Source organism: Phlebotomus papatasi, chromosome 1 (genome assembly GCF_024763615.1).
Source record: "Phlebotomus papatasi isolate M1 chromosome 1, Ppap_2.1, whole genome shotgun sequence".
In the NCBI taxonomy this organism is placed as follows: Eukaryota; Metazoa; Arthropoda; class Insecta; order Diptera; family Psychodidae; genus Phlebotomus; species Phlebotomus papatasi.
In genome coordinates, this window is record NC_077222.1 from 101,922,139 (window position 1) to 101,938,908 (window position 16,770).

Here is a 16,770-nt window from a genome sequence, read left to right on the forward strand (position 1 = left end):
ACTCTCTCGATAGCTTATGTACAATTTTTTTTATTATCAAGTGCACTCTAAAAAAAGAAGTGCAAAATGTTGAACAATTATCTGTGTCGATCTTCACTCCTTCTCTTCGAGGACTTCTTCTTGTGCTTCCTCTCCCTGGATCCCGATCTACTCCTTGACTTCCTCTTGGACTTTTTCTTCCCATGCTCATGCTTAGACTTCTTCTTTTTCCGCTTCACCGATGGCGATCTCCGGCGTGATCGTGATCGTGACCTCGATCTCGTTGACGATGATCTTGTCCTGTGCAATAAATCAAATACAATTGTCGCACTTTTCCCTCAACACAAATTTCCCATTTCAGAGACTGAGACTAAAAAAAAAACTAATAATTAATCTAATGTCAAACCTTGATCTTGATCTTGTGCGTCGTTTTCTACTCTTAGATCGACTGCGACTGCGACTCTTCTCCCTCATTTCAGACACTGTCGTTGTAGAGGGCAGTGAATGAATTGACACATCGGAATCAGAATTATTTTCCTGCTCTCTCTCACCATTCCCCACCAAATTCTGACTCTGAGGAATTCCTCCTGACACTGCAGCTGTGGCAGTTGCATTAGCTGATGCCTTTGCAAGTCCTGAACCTTCAAGCAAAGGTAATCGATTGATAAACTCTCTTTTTGAAGCTACCATTAAAATTAAAGCTATTTTAAAACACTTTTCTCTCAATAGTTATTCAGTTTCGAAAGCAAAAATGTGTCTCCGCTAAAAAGAAATGGTGTGGTGTACGAGATAATTAGTATTGTCGCAAAATTAAAAAAAAAACAGTATTCTATTTTGTATGATAACCCTGATAAGATTCATGAATTTAAACTCTCTGAGATATTTCCTTTAAAAAAAAAAACTTCTATGCGATTTGAACGCCCCTAGCGTTGATCTTCCAAACTTGATATGTTGTAGGGTGGAGTAAGTACTTTTGGCCACTTTAAGGTTTCATGTACTTGTATTTTTTATAATCTTTATTTAAATAAAATGAAATTTTGTACAAAGATACCTTAAAGCCGTTTCTTCCTAATAATCCAAGAGAATTCCCAAAATTTTTTGGATATTTTAGTGAAAAATTCATTTAATGCAACTATGCATGTTTCAGTACTTTTGGCCACTTTGTAAGCACTTTTGGCCACTTGTTTCCAATAAAATTTTAATAAAATAAAAGAAGAAATAACTCTCGAAAACTTTCACAAATACACAGCACAAGTCTTATTCTTATTTAAAACCAATTTTATCTGATTATTAGAGTATTTTAAACGATTTTTTGCACATTTTCTATCTGATGTAAAAATCAATCAAAAGTCGCGATTGTTTTTACTGAAATCCGCGAGGTGCGCCTCGTGTAAAATGTATGGCCAAAAGTACTTACACAGCCGAAAAAAGTAAGCTCTTTTAGCCACATCCGATTTTCATTTAATTTGTTAGAAAATCTTATTAAATATGATATCACAATAAAATTTAATTAATTAAGGAATGGACTTTCATTGAATAACATCAAACATTTTCATCAAAAATATGAAATAATGCAAAACAATTTCTCTTAACATTAACAAGTTTCTTAAGAATCCCATGTTTTTTTTAGTGATTGTTTACCTTGTCGAGAATTTCATTCAATAACTTAGAATTAATCAAGTTGATACAACATCAAATATAGTTTTCCGATTCGTTAGATTAGAGGTCACGAAATAAGACCCATTTTCATGTTCTAAATAAACTCATAAATGCCTTACAATGTGATTTTACTTTATGTGGCCAAAAGGGCTGACTCTACCCTAGAAAGTTATTTAATTTTCTAAAAATATTTATATTTAATTATTGTTTTAACGCGAACGGTATATTAGAACTGAATATAGTAGTCGATAGACGGTTTCCTTCAATTTTCTATCGTATCCTATCCCCAAAGTCGAGTAGACAAAAAAAAAACTAAATAGAAAGTGGAGTATGAGCGAAAAGTAAAAAGCCTTTCCAAAAAAAACCCAAAATCATCTAATTTGGATTGAAAATAGATTTATGGTGAATATTTTAAAGAAATGTTGCACAAAGTATGAGTATTAAAAAACTTAAAATCTACTCCCTGGCAAGTGGCCTTCAAAGTTGAAGCCACTCTCTCACATTCACACACAGATTCGTATGGAAATTTTTCTGCACTCGTGACCGTTACACGATATATGTCACAATTGAGTTGTGCCTTGTACACAGAACTCTGTGCCTTGTAGAGAGGGATTAATATTCTTATATTTCCACCTAAAAAGTTTTTCGGAACTCGAAGTATAAGCTGAGTTTGGAAGCAGTTTGTGAGTTGACTTCAAACAGCTCCATAAAAAAACCTTTTGCCAGGAGGTAGCTTAAAATGGATTTTTGAGAGAAGTTCGGGAAGCTTTTGGTCAAATTTTCTTAAAGAAAGCTCCCGAATTATAAGAATCCGAAAAAAACTCATAAAATGACCATAACTCCGGTTCTAATGTCAGCATTTAAAAAGTGAGGGCTTTTTGGAAAGCTCTCGTGACATGCCACTTCCCCTTCTAACATCGCAAGTTCATAAAACCACCGCTAGGGGCGCTATTTTTAAAAAGAAGATTTTTCAATTTTCTGTTAAATAACTCAGAAATTCCATTGTGCATCGAGCTGAAATTTTAGTATGTTGTAGTCCTTGATTATACCTATCAAACAAAAAAATACTTAAGTCGATCGATAACCCCTGACCCGAGCTATAAGGGGTCAAAGTTCGAATATTGACCGGCCTCTATCTCCGGTTCTAATTAACATTTTGAGCTAAATTTTGAGTTTTTGGTTTCGTCTCGATGAACACTTTCAGATGGAAGTTCAAAAAGTCACCACAGGTAGCGCTGCGATACCGTCAAAATTCATCAAAATTCAAACTCATTTTTCTCAAATACGGCATTGTGCAAGTTAATGAAATTTTAGAGTGTTGTAGTCCAGTCTGGGACGTTTCCAAAATGGGGCGTAAGTGCGCTGTGGTTATAATAGAACCGGAGATATGAGTAGTCAAAGTTCAAGAAATTCAAAAAATCATATCTCCGATTCTATTTGACCGATTTTGATTAGTGAGGGCACAAATCAAAGATCTTACAGAATACTACAACTTTCTAGAATCTAGAACATTTGAACTTCGTGGGACCAACACCGCCATTTTTATTAAAAAATATTTTTTTAATAAAAAGAAAAGTAAATTGAAATATACGATTAGGTATTCACATATTCACTTTTTTGTATGGAGAAACATAAAAATACTCACTGCTCACACATTCACCTAGAAGTGAATATATATTCACCAAAAAGTGAATATATATTCAGATTATTTCACCACACAGGGTGTTGTGCATCTACTAAATTTGCAGTTTCTACTTTTCTTCAAATATTTCGTCTCTTATACAATTCTGGGTACCACAGAAAAAAACATTAAATAATTATTTAAATATTTAATGAAGTGTTTTGTTGTTTGAGAGTTAATATCGGTGAAACATACAGAGAGAAGATTGTTTTCTATTCCTCCTAAACAATATCGAAGAATATGCCTTTCTTGAACAATCTCAATAGAACACGAAATATTTTAAATTAAACAATTTTTAAAAGATGGATATTTATAATAAGCTATAATAATTACAAAGTAGGATAAGGGATATTCAAGTCTAAGATAATTTATGAAAACATCTAGTTATATCATACAACATTTTTTTTAATTCTTCTGGTTAGCGACTTTTAATATTTTCACATGAGTACTCGAAAAAAACATTTCAACCGAAGTAATCTTTAAGAGGTTACAGCAGTTCTCATACCTTCTTTTTGGGGAAGTTTCCTCAAGATTTCCCCAAGAAGTCTTGAGGAAACTTTAGAAATGATTGAAGATTTTGAGTTATTTAATTTAGAAAATTGAAAAATCTTTTTAATAATAGCGCCCCTAGCGGTAGTTTTACGAACTTGTGATGTTAGAAGGGGAAGTGGCATGTCACTAAAGCTTTATGATTAAGGAAACAAAAATTTCTTCGTTCAAATACGAGTTTAACTCATCTGTTAACAGGAAATATTTAGTTTTCTGATGTCAGATGAATTTATTTTGAGTAAGAACGGTTTAGAACTGGTTTTCTGGAAACCTGGAACTGGTTTTTCGGTTTAGAACTGGTTGGAAAATTTCAGAAAATATAGCTATATTGTACTTACTAACTAGTAAGCTGGAATTATTATTTTTTTTTTGAAAAAAATATCTTTAGTAAAAAGTAACCCCTTAAAACAATCAAAAAGTCATCTTCAAATTCAAGACTTTAGCGCCAACCAACGATGACCGTACAAAACGATAAAATCGGTCTACTTTGCCCCAAATTTCTAGGAATAATTTTCTTTTCAATTTTTTTCTCCTTGATAACAATTTCCAGCGAAAAATACGCTAAATAACCCCCTGCAAAAAGCAATTCATTCAAGTTTTAAATAATCTGCGTGAGAATAATTTACTGATAACCAAATCCAAGCCAAAAGATCACACCAATATCGGTAAACGCGTTTATGATTTCGCAAAAGATTCTCTATCGCGTCAAAGCATCCAAGGTTCAGGCAATTGAGATAAATGTTTGTCTGTGAAATTGATTAGAAAATGATGAATGGACTTACTTTTAATTTGAGTGAGAAACGCCATCGCCTTCTTCTTCCTCTCCAATTGCAGCTGCTTCTCCTTGGAGATCAATCCCAATTTCTCACGTGCTGCAGCTGCAAGTTTATCCCGCACCTTTTCCTCCGCCCTCTTGGCCTCCTTCTTCTCCTCCATCTCCAGAATCTCCTCCACATTTATCCCCAAATCCCTGTTGATGTCCACAGGATCTGTTTTTTCCTCCGGAACGGCTTCTCGTGTATCAGATTGAGAGCCATTTTTCTCAGGTACTTCCTCATCGCTGCTCGGCTCCTGCGGCAGGACGGGCTTCATGGGAACAGGGGGATCATCTTTGGCTCGAATTGAGAAGCACACAGGAGTCATGACCTTTGGCAAAAGGTCAATTTCTTTCTCAGAAGCCGTTTCTTTTGCTTTATTGCTCAAAAGCTACACAGGACAGAACAAATAACACAATCTTTCTCAAAATTGCTTTTTTGACAGAATTTTGACGTTTCTATCTACAGCCGTGCAGACAATTTTCTTCAAAAATACAATTTTTGACGAAAACTGCTCCCAATGTGTAGAGGCCTTTAGGATTTGTTTCTCTTTGAAAAGTATCGTGAAATTTTGGAAATTTACATTTTAGGTTTCATTGAAATTTTGACTCAGGTATTCGCATAAATTAGGCTTTTGAATTTTCGAAATTCTCGAAAGTTGCGAAACTTTCAAAATTGTGAAATTTTGATATTTCACACCGAAAAAAAACTGTCAAAATTTCTTCTTCTTTTTCTATTTTATGTAAGGCTGTCGGACCCTGTCAAAATTTCTTCAACTCGGTTTTTAACACTTTAAAACCCGAGCCAAAAAATCGCGTAAAATACCAAACTGGCATAAAATGCCAGTGCAGTTATTTTCAACAAAAAAAGCAATTTTTTGATACGTAAGACTACTACGGCAGTTTCAGGACTCATAAATTCATTTTCCAATAAATATTTTCCCATTTTCTTGTAATTTTTATATACATTTTCTAAAAATTTACTAAAAATGCCAAAGTTAATTTTTACAGATCTTCGTAGTAAAAAACCACTTTCCTTTAAACTTCCTTTTTTCTAACAATTTGGTAAGGATTTTAGGACTCATATCAATATATTTTCCTGTAAAATTTTTAAGTTCTCATATATAGCTCGCGCTTTTTTAAAGAAAATTTTATGTGAAATTACGTAAACTTTGTACATTTTTATAGAGAATACCTGAAAACTTTGACTTTAAATAACGAAAAATCCTTTAAGTTCTAAAGAGTTTCACTTTTGTTAAATTTTATTTCTGTTCTGAAACATTGGAAACTTTCAATGAAATATTGGAAATTTTGCTAATTAATTTCAATTTCAAATTTAAATTAATTTCTGTTTTGCCCAGACACCTCGTACTTTTTTTTCTAAATGAAATTTTGCGATTGTATTTTGAAAAATTCTTCTAATTTTAATTTTTTGACAGAACAGTAGGTTCCCTGTCAAATAGCTTTGCATCTCCTTCTTTCAGTAACGTTTTTTTTTGCAATCGAAAATTTACTAAAATAGGGCTTTTATGGTCTCTAGATTTTGTGGTTAATTTTCGTCAAAATGGCGCACTTTGACTTGATTTACTTCAAAATATTTCATTTTGACGTAAAGTTTTTATGTTTTGAAAAGAAATTCCTTAAATTTTGATTTTTTTTATTGAAATATTACAAATTTTAATGAAATATTGGAAATTTTGCATGTCAATTTCAATTTTCAATTCATTGCAGTTTTTCCCGCCACCTTCTATTTTTTATTTGAATGAAATATTGCAATTTTATTCTGAAAAATTCTCGTAATTTTGACTTTCTGACAGAAAAGTGGTTTCCATGCCAAATAGCTTTAATTTTTCTATCTGTCAGTCAGTAAGGTATTTTTACAACTAAAAATTTATTAAAGTGGAGCTTTTTTTATGGCCTTTAGATTTTGTGGGAAATTTTCGTCAAAATGGCGCACTTTGACTTGATTTACTTCAAAATTTTTCATTTTGAAGTAGTTTTTAAATTTTCAAAAAGAATTCCTGAAATTTCGATTTTTATTGAAATATTTCAATTTTAAATGAAATATTGGAAATTTTGCATATCAATTTCAATTTTCATTTCATTGCAGTTTTTCTCGCCACCTTCTATTCTTTATTTAAATAAAATATTGCAATTTTCTTCTGAGAAATTCTTGTAATTTTGACTTACTGTCAGAAAAATAATTTCCCTGACATAACAATTTTTCAGTGAGGTATTTTCACCACTGAAAATTTACTAAAAGGGGCACTTTGATTCGATTTTCTTCAAAAAGTTTCACTTTCAAGTAAATTTCCTAAATTTTCAGAAAGAATTTCTGAAATTTTGGCTTTAAATTACGAAAATCTGTTAAAGTGATAATAGTTTCATTTATTTCAATTCAGTCAAATTCTTGTACAATTTCTTCTATGAAACTTTGAATTTCATAATGAAACATTGGAAATTTTTAATGAAAAATTGGAAATTTTCGAAAATTATTAAACTAATGTAAAGGAAATTTTCAAAAATTATATTTCTTCTGTTAACAAGGTGTTTGAAATTTTGAGGAAGGTATGAAATTTTGAAGTTTGTAATGAAACATTGGAAATTTTCAATGACAAATTGGAAATTTTGGAAAATAATTGAACAAATGTAAAGGAGATTTTCAAAAATGATATTTCATCTGTTAGCAAAGTGTTTGAAATTTTGTCTTTAAATAACGAAAATTGTTAAAGTGATAATTGTTTCATTTATTTTAATTCAGTCAAATTCTTGTACAATTATTCTATGAAACTTTGAAATTCAAATGAAATATTGGAAATTTTCAGTGAAATATTGGAAATATTGGAAATTTTGAGGAATGTATGAAATTTTGAATTTATCTTACCTCTGGCACGGAGGATTGCTTCGCCTGACTATCCCCATTATTGACACTTGACGGGAGGTAGATAGATCCAGTAACTTTGTAAATGTAATACCGATGATACTCTGATGATTCGTCCAAGAAGGAAAACCTCGGATCGTGCTTTGTGCGCAGAATATCCTCAAAATCCTTCCCATTCTTCGCCACATAGGCCGCTGTCTTGTCAATAATGTGTTGTAGGCTCTCCGGAGGCACGGGCAGATCCAATTTGAACAGACTATTCCTGCTGTTGCTGTCATCATCGCTCTCAGACTCGGAATTGTAGCACTGAGCCAGCATCAAACCGGTGGAAATCTTCTTGACTTCCACACTTTCAGCCTTCCTCCGGAAATCAACTTTTTCATTATCCTGAAGCTGCGGCACTTCAGGCTTGCCATTGGAATGGCTGGAAGGCTCAGGGATAACTTCTGTGATTTCCACAGGAGCCTCCTCAAGGCCCTGAGACGGCAGAGGAGCTCCTGTGATCTTGCTAATCAACTGAGTGTAAGCACAATCAGCCGATGGTTTGTACTTTAGGACGGGAAGAGCTTTCTTCTGCTGAGATTTCTGTGACTGCGAAGCATCCCTAGCCACTTCCCCCGAAACACTCTGGACATGTCCAGACGCATTGGAAGCCCCAGAATCAGTCTCTGGACTCGGATAGCGATTGTCTTTGATAGCCGCCAAGATAAATTTGTAATAGCGATTGAAACGACCATTTTGGGTCAGAAACTCAAATTGGGGATTATTTGCTTGCTTTGTCTTTATCAGAATCTCCATCTGAGTCCCCTGCATCGCAATAAATCGTGCCGTTTTCTCAATTATCGCATTAAGCTTCACCGTTGGCGGCTAAAGTCATCCCCAAAAATGCCAAAATCAGTAAAATACCCCAGAAAAAAAATCCCCATCAACTTACCAATTCAATATCCGATGGAATGGGAAAATTAGCTGATGGCTCAAACACTTCTTCATCTACTTCCTCCTCTTCGACGCTGGCCTGCTTCTCCGGAAGCGCTGCAGCAGGTGGATTGTCATAACTGAAGCTAACTTGGGCATAAGAAGATGTCTGTAGTCTCTTAAGTTCTTCCTCTGCAAAAAAACAATTCCACCACAAAAAAAAAACAACAACTAAATATTGGATAAAAACTGCCACAAGAATTTGCTAATCTCTATTCAGTTTCCCGGATTTGATGGATTTTTTCTGTCGCGTTGCTCGTTTTTTTTTCTATGTCGTTTGCACGAAAAGGAAGTGTCTCTAAGAAATGGACCGGAGTCTTATCAATCGCTCTTTTTTTTTAATGCTTTGTGAGATAAAAGATAAAGTTTTTTCTTTTCAAGTTAATAGCCTTGAGCTTATTGTTGATTTTTGACAAGGTCTAACTATCCCAAAGTTGATTACAAATTCAGTTTAAATTTTAACCCTGAAGAGCGATTTTTTTCAATAGTTTCAACATTTTAATTCCAAGTCGAAAGTAGTAAAAAATTGTGATTCATGATTTTTTTTAGAGGTCCCGTAGATTCAGATATCAACTTTAGGTTTTCGATGACCCCCCAACAAATTCACTCTAAATAAAATGATATACAGGCGGTCCCGAGATTGTGCATATCGGAATTACGCATATGATTGGATTATGCAAATACACTTATGCACTACTGCTTCATTATGAGCTCTTTATGAAATCACTTTTGAAATTCCCCTTATGGTCTCTACACATCAGAGAAATTTATGTCCCTATTGAGGAAATTTTCCTACACAAACGTAGGGAATTTGCTTTAATATCGATTTAAATTGCTTTAGTGTGTAGACGCCATAAGAGACAAATAAAGTAAGTAAAAGCGATCATATCAGCACCTGCGTACTTTCGCAGCGTTATTGTGAGAAAAAGATCGTTTTTTACTGCTCGAACTCAAAGAGAGAACAATTATATAATCGACTTTTTTTCAAGTTGTCACGGTCCTGGAGTTTAAATGGTAAGAGATATCAACTTCCGGTCTTCGGTGACCCCCAATAAAAAACAATATCTCTAGAAGATTTTTTTCTTTTTCTCTTCTTCAAAACCATGTTTTTTTGGTTTTTCTCGAAAACGGCTCTTATGATTTCTCTTATTTTTGGATATATTTTAGAGGTGGTCCAGGTGAACATTTCGTCCAAACATACCTATGACCTAAAACAGTCGCCATCTTGAATTTTTGAAGGAAAAATTTGAACTACTTTGGATGACCTATTTTTCAACCGATTTGATTAAATTTGGATTTTTTGGAACGGTCTTGAAATTTCCAACTCCACTGCATCGATTGCAATCGGTAATTAATCGATTAAGTACCCGAAAATGATCAATCTTTTTTAATATTCTTTTTTCTGTCCGTAAACTTGTGACCCATCTAGAGGCAAAACGGTAAAAGATACGAACTTAGAATCTTAAGAGGACCCTTCATAAGGTGATCTAAAGAACATTATTATGATTTTTATTTTCCCCCCACCCCCCCTCCAAACCCTCCAAGACCTTTTTTTGGTTTTTCTCGAAAACGGCTCCTACGATTTCTTTTATTTTTGGATATGTTTTGGAAATGGTCTAGGCGAACATTTCGTCTAGATACCGGAAACCAAAAAAAAACGCCATCTTGAATTTTCGAAAGCCAAAGATTAACTGGTATTGAAATCAGTAATAAATTGGTTAGATATCCTAGAATGACTTATAAGACTGACAAAATTTGCCCCAGCAATTTTGAGAATCGCCACAAAATCGACTTTTAGAAAATGATTCGAAAATCACATTTCTTTCGAGATAGAGGATATAGTCTTCTGCAATGTTTGTAGAGCAGTAAATTTCCTATAAGAATATGTTCATTATAATACGTTTAAGTTTTCTCAGAGCTCATGAAAGAATTAAATATGCGTTTTGACAAGTTTTGCCCCAGTCTCCCCTAATATGAAAATTATAATTTTTTTTTCTGCAGTGGCGCCTCTAGCATTGGTCCAACGAAGTTTAAATATTCTAGAAAGTTGTTGCGCTTTGCGAGCCCTTTAATTTGCGTCCTCACTCGTCAAAATCGGTCAAATAGAAACGGAGATATGGCGTTTTGAATTTCGTGAACTTTGACCACTCATATCTCCGGTTCTATTTTAACCACAGCGAACCCACGCCACTTTCTGGAAGCCTCATAGCCTAGACTACAACATTCTAAAATTCGATCAAAATTCTTTTCTATATGAATTTTTCTTTCTGCTATGTCTTTTTGGCGCAAAAAAATCATGGCACCGTGAATAAGCGCGATTAGTGTTACCAGTACGACTGTTAGTAATTTTCTGTTAGTAGTTTGTTTGTAAGTTTTAGATGTTGTCCAAGCGGACATTCCGTCTTTATACGAAAATCCTGTTGAATCATTCCTAATAATGTTTTTTCAAGGTCTAAGGTTCAGAAGGTTTTAAAGAGCGTATTTTTCAACAAAACGTTGTCATATTTGGGCTTGTTGGAAAGGTCTTGGAATTCCTGACAAGCCTGAACCGGTTCCAATCGGTTCTGAACCGGTTATGTAACGATAACTATTTTTTAACCGAAATTCAATTTTATTACTCCTAAGGTAGTTCGGGCAATGTCTTGAGGGATTTACAAATCGGTTAAAATTGGTCGTGAACCGGTAAATGATAAAGAACGAAAGTATTTTTCAGGTATAGCATCTAAGTCACGAGCTCGAACACTTCGAAAAGCGGGACTTGGAGGGGAATTCTGTACGTTCTGGCAATTCCATATGACAAATTGGGTTCGAATCTTAGGAGAGCTTTTTCGAAAATGCGATTCTGTAGCCGTGACATTGCCATTTCAGCTCACGTGACATTGTCAGAAGTCACATATTTGAGATTTCTGACAATTCAAATGAAATGTAGTTAAACAAATCAACCAAGACGTACTGCATTTACATAAAATCAAGTACAGGGATTTCATTAGAAAATCAATGAATTGCATTTTCGAACTCATATGATATGACAAAAAAAGCTCGAATGACATTGTTAGGTTTCGAACTCACGCGTGACAGTGCCACAAAAATTACAGAACTCCCCTACTGGGACGCTATGCCACCCCTTTTAAGTTACACTTCCTTGTCTTTACCAATTTTCGATTTTTGTGCGTTTTCGATTTAGATTCAAGCATTCTGTAAAACTGGGACGCTTTATCGTCTCTTCATCATGAACTTCAAAAGGAAAAATTTCGTTTTTTAAATATTTTGTTTACTCTAAATTAATCTTGAAATACTCCCAAAATTATTATCAAAAATAAAGTCAGTGCTTTTCGTATTTAGGGAAAGGCTTTCAGGCTTTGTACACACTCTGGCTTCAAACACTTCATTATTTTTCTTCTTCTTCTTCTATTTTATGTAAGGCTGTCAGACTCAATTTAAATTTAAAATTTTCTGTTTATTACATGTAATTCACTTTTTTATTTATCACTTTTTTTAAAATCATTTTTATTATTATTATTTGCGTTCACTGCATATTTTTTGTCATGTTCCTTTAAATATTAAATGAAATAATCCAATAAAAATTTTAAAAATGTAATAAAAAAATATTTTCTCGTTTTAATATGCTTGTAAATTGAGTGATCCAATTAAAGGACCGTTTGACCCAATTAGCGAACATGAGATCCACTTAGTGCATGCTGACTTATTTCAGTATTATCACTATTTTATAAATTTTCTTTGATATTTTTGATAATTTTTTCTATAAATATTATGTTTCTGAATGAAACAGTGAATAATTCTATGGATTTAGAAGTAAAAAAGAATTTCTTCAGTCCAAAAACAAGCGTTTAAGTAGCACTATATTTTATTATGATGAGGCTCAATTTTATTTAAAAATAGGTAAAAAAAAACCAATTTCAAAGGTGCCCCACTTTCCCCTAAGTCTAGCTTTTCAAATATATTGCCACTAGGTAAGATTCATTAACCCTTTAAGGACGATTGGAACACCGGTGTCCCATAAAGAAAATAATTTTTCCTGATTACCTAAAATTATTTTTTTCTTATGTCTGTACATAATTGTAAAGTAGCAGGTTGAAGGAATCTAGAATAATTTTTGCAAGTCGCTATTCGCTATGTAGTAAATATTTAAGTTCAAAAATAGCGAATTTTTAAATTCTCAAATTCATAATTGATTTTATTTATTTTTTATACTTCCAATTTTTTTAAGCAAAACCCTTTTTGGCAATAAAAACTACAATACTCATACGTAATATTTTTCATTAAAGCGAAAAATATTATTCATTGGTATTGTCAGAAAAATTACTTAAATTTTTGGGCTATTTTTGTCCCTATCGCTCGTAGAGGTAAAAAATGCATAGAATCAGACTCTGTTGGACTTTCCAAGGTTAGATGTAAGACTAATCATTGATTATATTTCCCAGTTTAATTTTTATTGTTGATTTTCAGTCCGTAAAAGTGTCTCGTCGTTAAAGGGTTAAAATTTTAAATAAATTTTAATTTTTCAAGATGCTGTCCTACCTTGCTGGTATTCCTCTTCGCGTTCGTTGTGGTAGAGACTGTAGTAGCGTTCCTCCTCGCAGAGTTGCTCAGCTTTCTGCTCCGCTGCTGACAGGTAATCCAGGCGATTGGTGTATCCTCCCGGTGGGGCCTCGTACATTTTCAAATCATTGAGCGTCGCACGCACATCGTACCTGATACAAAAGGCACGTTAGGAAGTCGTTCGACTCAATGGAAACCACAAAGTTAGGGTTAAATTCAATGCAAGCAAAATTCTGTAAATAAAATTAGGAGCTTAAAAAAGGAAATCATCTCTTTCCGTCTTCGTTAGAGGCTTCTTCCTAGAAGAAAATACAACAATAGGGCAATGGATCATTCACTATCTTGTCCTTTTTTTTGACCAGGATGATCAGCTTCCACGAGGGTCCAGAGATTCGTCGCCTGGAAATTGCCCCGTCTTTCCCAAGTGTTTTTATTCACATTTTTTTTTAGATAAAAATAATTGCTTCTTTTTCTTTGGACATTTTTTTGGTGGGTTTTTTTTTGTTTTGTTTTTTATTTATTTACACAATGAACATACATACCAAACCTGCGAGGATTTATCAATAACAACACAAGCTTCGGGTAAGGCAAAAAATCCACTGTGTTGATGGATGTTGACTCCCGGAATCCGTGGGAATTTTTTTTTAAATTTTTTTTATTGAAAATCGTTGCTGTGAAAAACTGCTACAAATTTCTTGATATTTCGCATGATTTTTATTGTTTTTTTTTCAGACTTTGCGAAATTTCTCAATGACTCTCTTGTAATTTTTTTTTTGGAGAAAGTTATTGTTCAATGATTAAAGAATATTATTTTGTTCCTTAGCTTATTAGAAGAGGTGGCAAAAGTGTGTGAAAGAAACATTATTAACCTGTCAATTTTTATCGAATTATCGTTCATCCAGGGTATTAGGTGTTTTCCTTGATCAATAAACTGAGCTTTCTCGTCGTCCCGGAACAGATGACACTGATAGCCAAACACCAGAAGCTCCTCCTGATTCTCCGGGCTGAATTTTGAGCGCTTCCGCAGGATTCCGGACTCTACATGTCCGGAAGCACCACCACTTCCAGATGCTGATGCCATATTCTCCACACACTTGTCCCACACACTCCACTGCGTCTCTATAGTCACCGCACAGTCACTTTCCACCTAAATCCGTTTAGTTTTTCACACAAAAATGTTCTTTTTAGCAGAAAATTTGCATTTTTTGGAAAGTCTTCCATCAAAAAGTTAGGTTATGTCACTCTGTTATGCCATTCAGTCCTTCCTCGCGCGCACTATCAACAAATAACTGCATTTCCACTTGCCCTACGTATCCATCATCACCTTGTTAACTAATTTAAGCAAGAATTTGCAATTTTTCACAGGTTTTTTGTAGCAAAATACAAAAATTTTCACAGCATTTTATTTTTCAAGACGCGTTTTTCTCTTTCAGAATGCGGTGGCGCTAGCGTCGAACAAATTCCGAAAATTCCGAAAACATATGATGGACGTTGGGAAAACGCGTAAACAAATCCCATCCAGATTGTTTTTCTTGCATTTCCTTCGATAATTAAGTGATAACAGGGAATATTTTCCACGAAACAATGTCCTCTGATGATAAATGCCAACTGTGAGTTACTTAAATTCGAGACAAATTCCACAGAATAAGCAAATTTCAGTTGTTTTTCAGATGCTCAAAGGAGAAGGCAAAGTATTCCTGCCCAAGATGCAATATCCTGTACTGCTCAGTGCCGTGCTATCGCTGTGAGGCTCATCTGCAGTGTTCTGAGAGTTTCTACAAGCAATGCATAGAGGAGGAACTTGCATCAAATTCCAGTAATCAGGTTAGTGAGTCAGCAAAGAAGATGCATGAAATTCTCAAAAGGATGCAGGATTTGGAGGATCCTGGAGAAGATATCGAAGAGATTATCCCACCATTGGATGGCAGCAGTGGTGAGAGTGACTTAGATTCCGATGATGATACCCCAGAGTCAGATCTCGCCGCGCGTCTCGAGGGAGTTGATCTCAATGATCCGGAAGCTGTCTGGAGCAAACTCACCTCGACAGAGCGTCAGGAGTTTGAGTCAATTGTCCATGCGGGTGATATTTCCAGCCTCGTGCCAATGTACACTCCATGGTGGGTGGAAAACCCCGAGAAACTTGTCCAGGAAGTTCAACTTCCTGGAACTCCTGCAACTTCTTCTCATCCTGAGATTCTATCAGACATCAAACCATTCAGAGACATTTCCAGCAAACCCCCGGCTCCCTGTGTTCGTCATAATCTCACAAACATCCTCGCCAGTTACGCATTCTCAGTCAAATACTTCAACGGGGAATTCCTTGCGCATCCTCAAGAGTTTTCTGGCTTCCTGGTCAGCATCTGTGGGAACATCAAGAACAATTCCAACTACGCTTCAGACGCTCTGGCTGTGGAGTCTGTGGCTCACGAGGCGAGGAATGAGGGGGTTCCTGTGGATAAGGAGGACGTACTGCTGATGAAGGAAGACGTAGAGATGATCCTGAAGGATCAAGGAGCTCTGGCTGCTCTCTCAGACATCCACAGGATACTCTTGGCGGCCAAAAAGGCGAAAGGAGAGGAAAAGAAATGTGCTAAAGGACCCTTCTCCAAGAGATTTGTAGATCCCCAAGGCAGGGAATTCAAGGACATTGAGAAATCCCGCATTGGTGTTTACATCAAGAAAATTGATTTCTTTCTAGCGTACGCCAAAGATGTTCTTTAAAAATTAATAAATAATAAAAAAAAATTCTAATGTCATCCATCTTTCTTCCTTTTTTGTCGCTTTTTGTGGTCATCATATCGATCCCTCTGCAGAACTCATCATAAAGTTTACTTAGATGGTACTCTAGGGGTCTTATCGTAGAAAACCACAGACCGGCCCGTGTCCTCCACTTTGTGAGAGAAAATTTTAGGCGAGCTTCTCTCCGTGACATTTTCTCCTATTTTTCCCACCTGCTCGTTGAACGTTGAATGCTCATTTTTCGTTTGAACCTCAATATCGAGGTTAAAAAACAATCTGAGAGAAAAGTTGTACATGGACGAAAATGTAGCTGATTAAATTCTCTATCAAACCCACAAAACAGATTGTTAGGGACAGTCCTAGTTTTCGAGATATTTTTGATCAAAGTTGCTAAAAAGTTCGATTTTTCCATGTTTTCTGAGTTTTCTGACATATTTGAGACTACAGCGCTCCTGGTGTCAGTTGTACGAACTTCATCTGTTCAGAGGATTTATCGGGCATGTAGGACAACAAATTGTTCCAAAGTGAGAAATAAATCGGTTCGGCAGAATTGGAGATTGTTACGGAACAACACTTAATTATTATTATTTTAAATTCTTGTTATTGTTCCCGATTCTGTCCCCCTCTGTACAGCGCTAGCCTTATTTGGGTCAGCAGAACCCATAAGTAGCCGCGCTATTGACAGAATCGAAGAGTTGGACGGGAAATTTAGACAATAAATGTCTTTAATATGAAGCTGGCGTTTTAACACTTCAAGATATAGGCACCCAAGTATCAAAAAACGGCAAAAACGGGTTTTCTTAAATACCAGGCGCAAAATCCAAATGAAATCAAAATGATAAGTATTTTCGTAAATCATTTAACCCTAGCAATAGAAAAAATAGCATGAGAACCCAGGAACAAAATCATCGTTGCACAGTGCTATAAATACGT

The 16,770-nt window shown here is 34.9% G+C and overlaps 2 protein-coding genes across 4 annotated transcripts; one reads left to right on the top strand and one right to left on the bottom strand.

The window, feature by feature from the left end:
- Nucleotides 1–10: 10 nt before the first annotated feature.
- On the bottom strand, nt 11–14,547 carry LOC129810109 (protein suppressor of white apricot). Of its 3 annotated transcripts, none has more exons than XM_055860386.1 (7): nt 13,968–14,547; nt 13,078–13,250; nt 8,498–8,670; nt 7,567–8,430; nt 4,651–5,014; nt 386–620; nt 11–279 (listed from the first exon to the last, which is right to left on the bottom strand). In XM_055860386.1, the coding sequence occupies exons 1-7, from the start codon at nt 14,177–14,179 to the stop codon at nt 78–80; spliced, it is 2,223 nt and encodes a 740-aa protein (XP_055716361.1). In that variant the 5' UTR covers nt 14,180–14,547; the 3' UTR covers nt 11–77. The 3 variants fall into 3 exon arrangements, with proteins under 3 accessions (XP_055716361.1, XP_055716360.1, XP_055716362.1); XM_055860385.1 differs by having other exon boundaries at nt 4,651–5,074; XM_055860387.1 differs by having other exon boundaries at nt 4,651–5,074; nt 13,641–14,547.
- A 15-nt stretch (nt 14,548–14,562) lies between these two features.
- Nucleotides 14,563–15,854, top strand: LOC129810144 (zinc finger HIT domain-containing protein 2). The gene is made up of 2 exons (XM_055860444.1): nt 14,563–14,708; nt 14,769–15,854. The coding sequence occupies exons 1-2, from the start codon at nt 14,683–14,685 to the stop codon at nt 15,817–15,819; spliced, it is 1,077 nt and encodes a 358-aa protein (XP_055716419.1). The 5' UTR covers nt 14,563–14,682; the 3' UTR covers nt 15,820–15,854.
- The last annotated feature ends 916 nt before the right edge of the window (nt 15,855–16,770 follow it).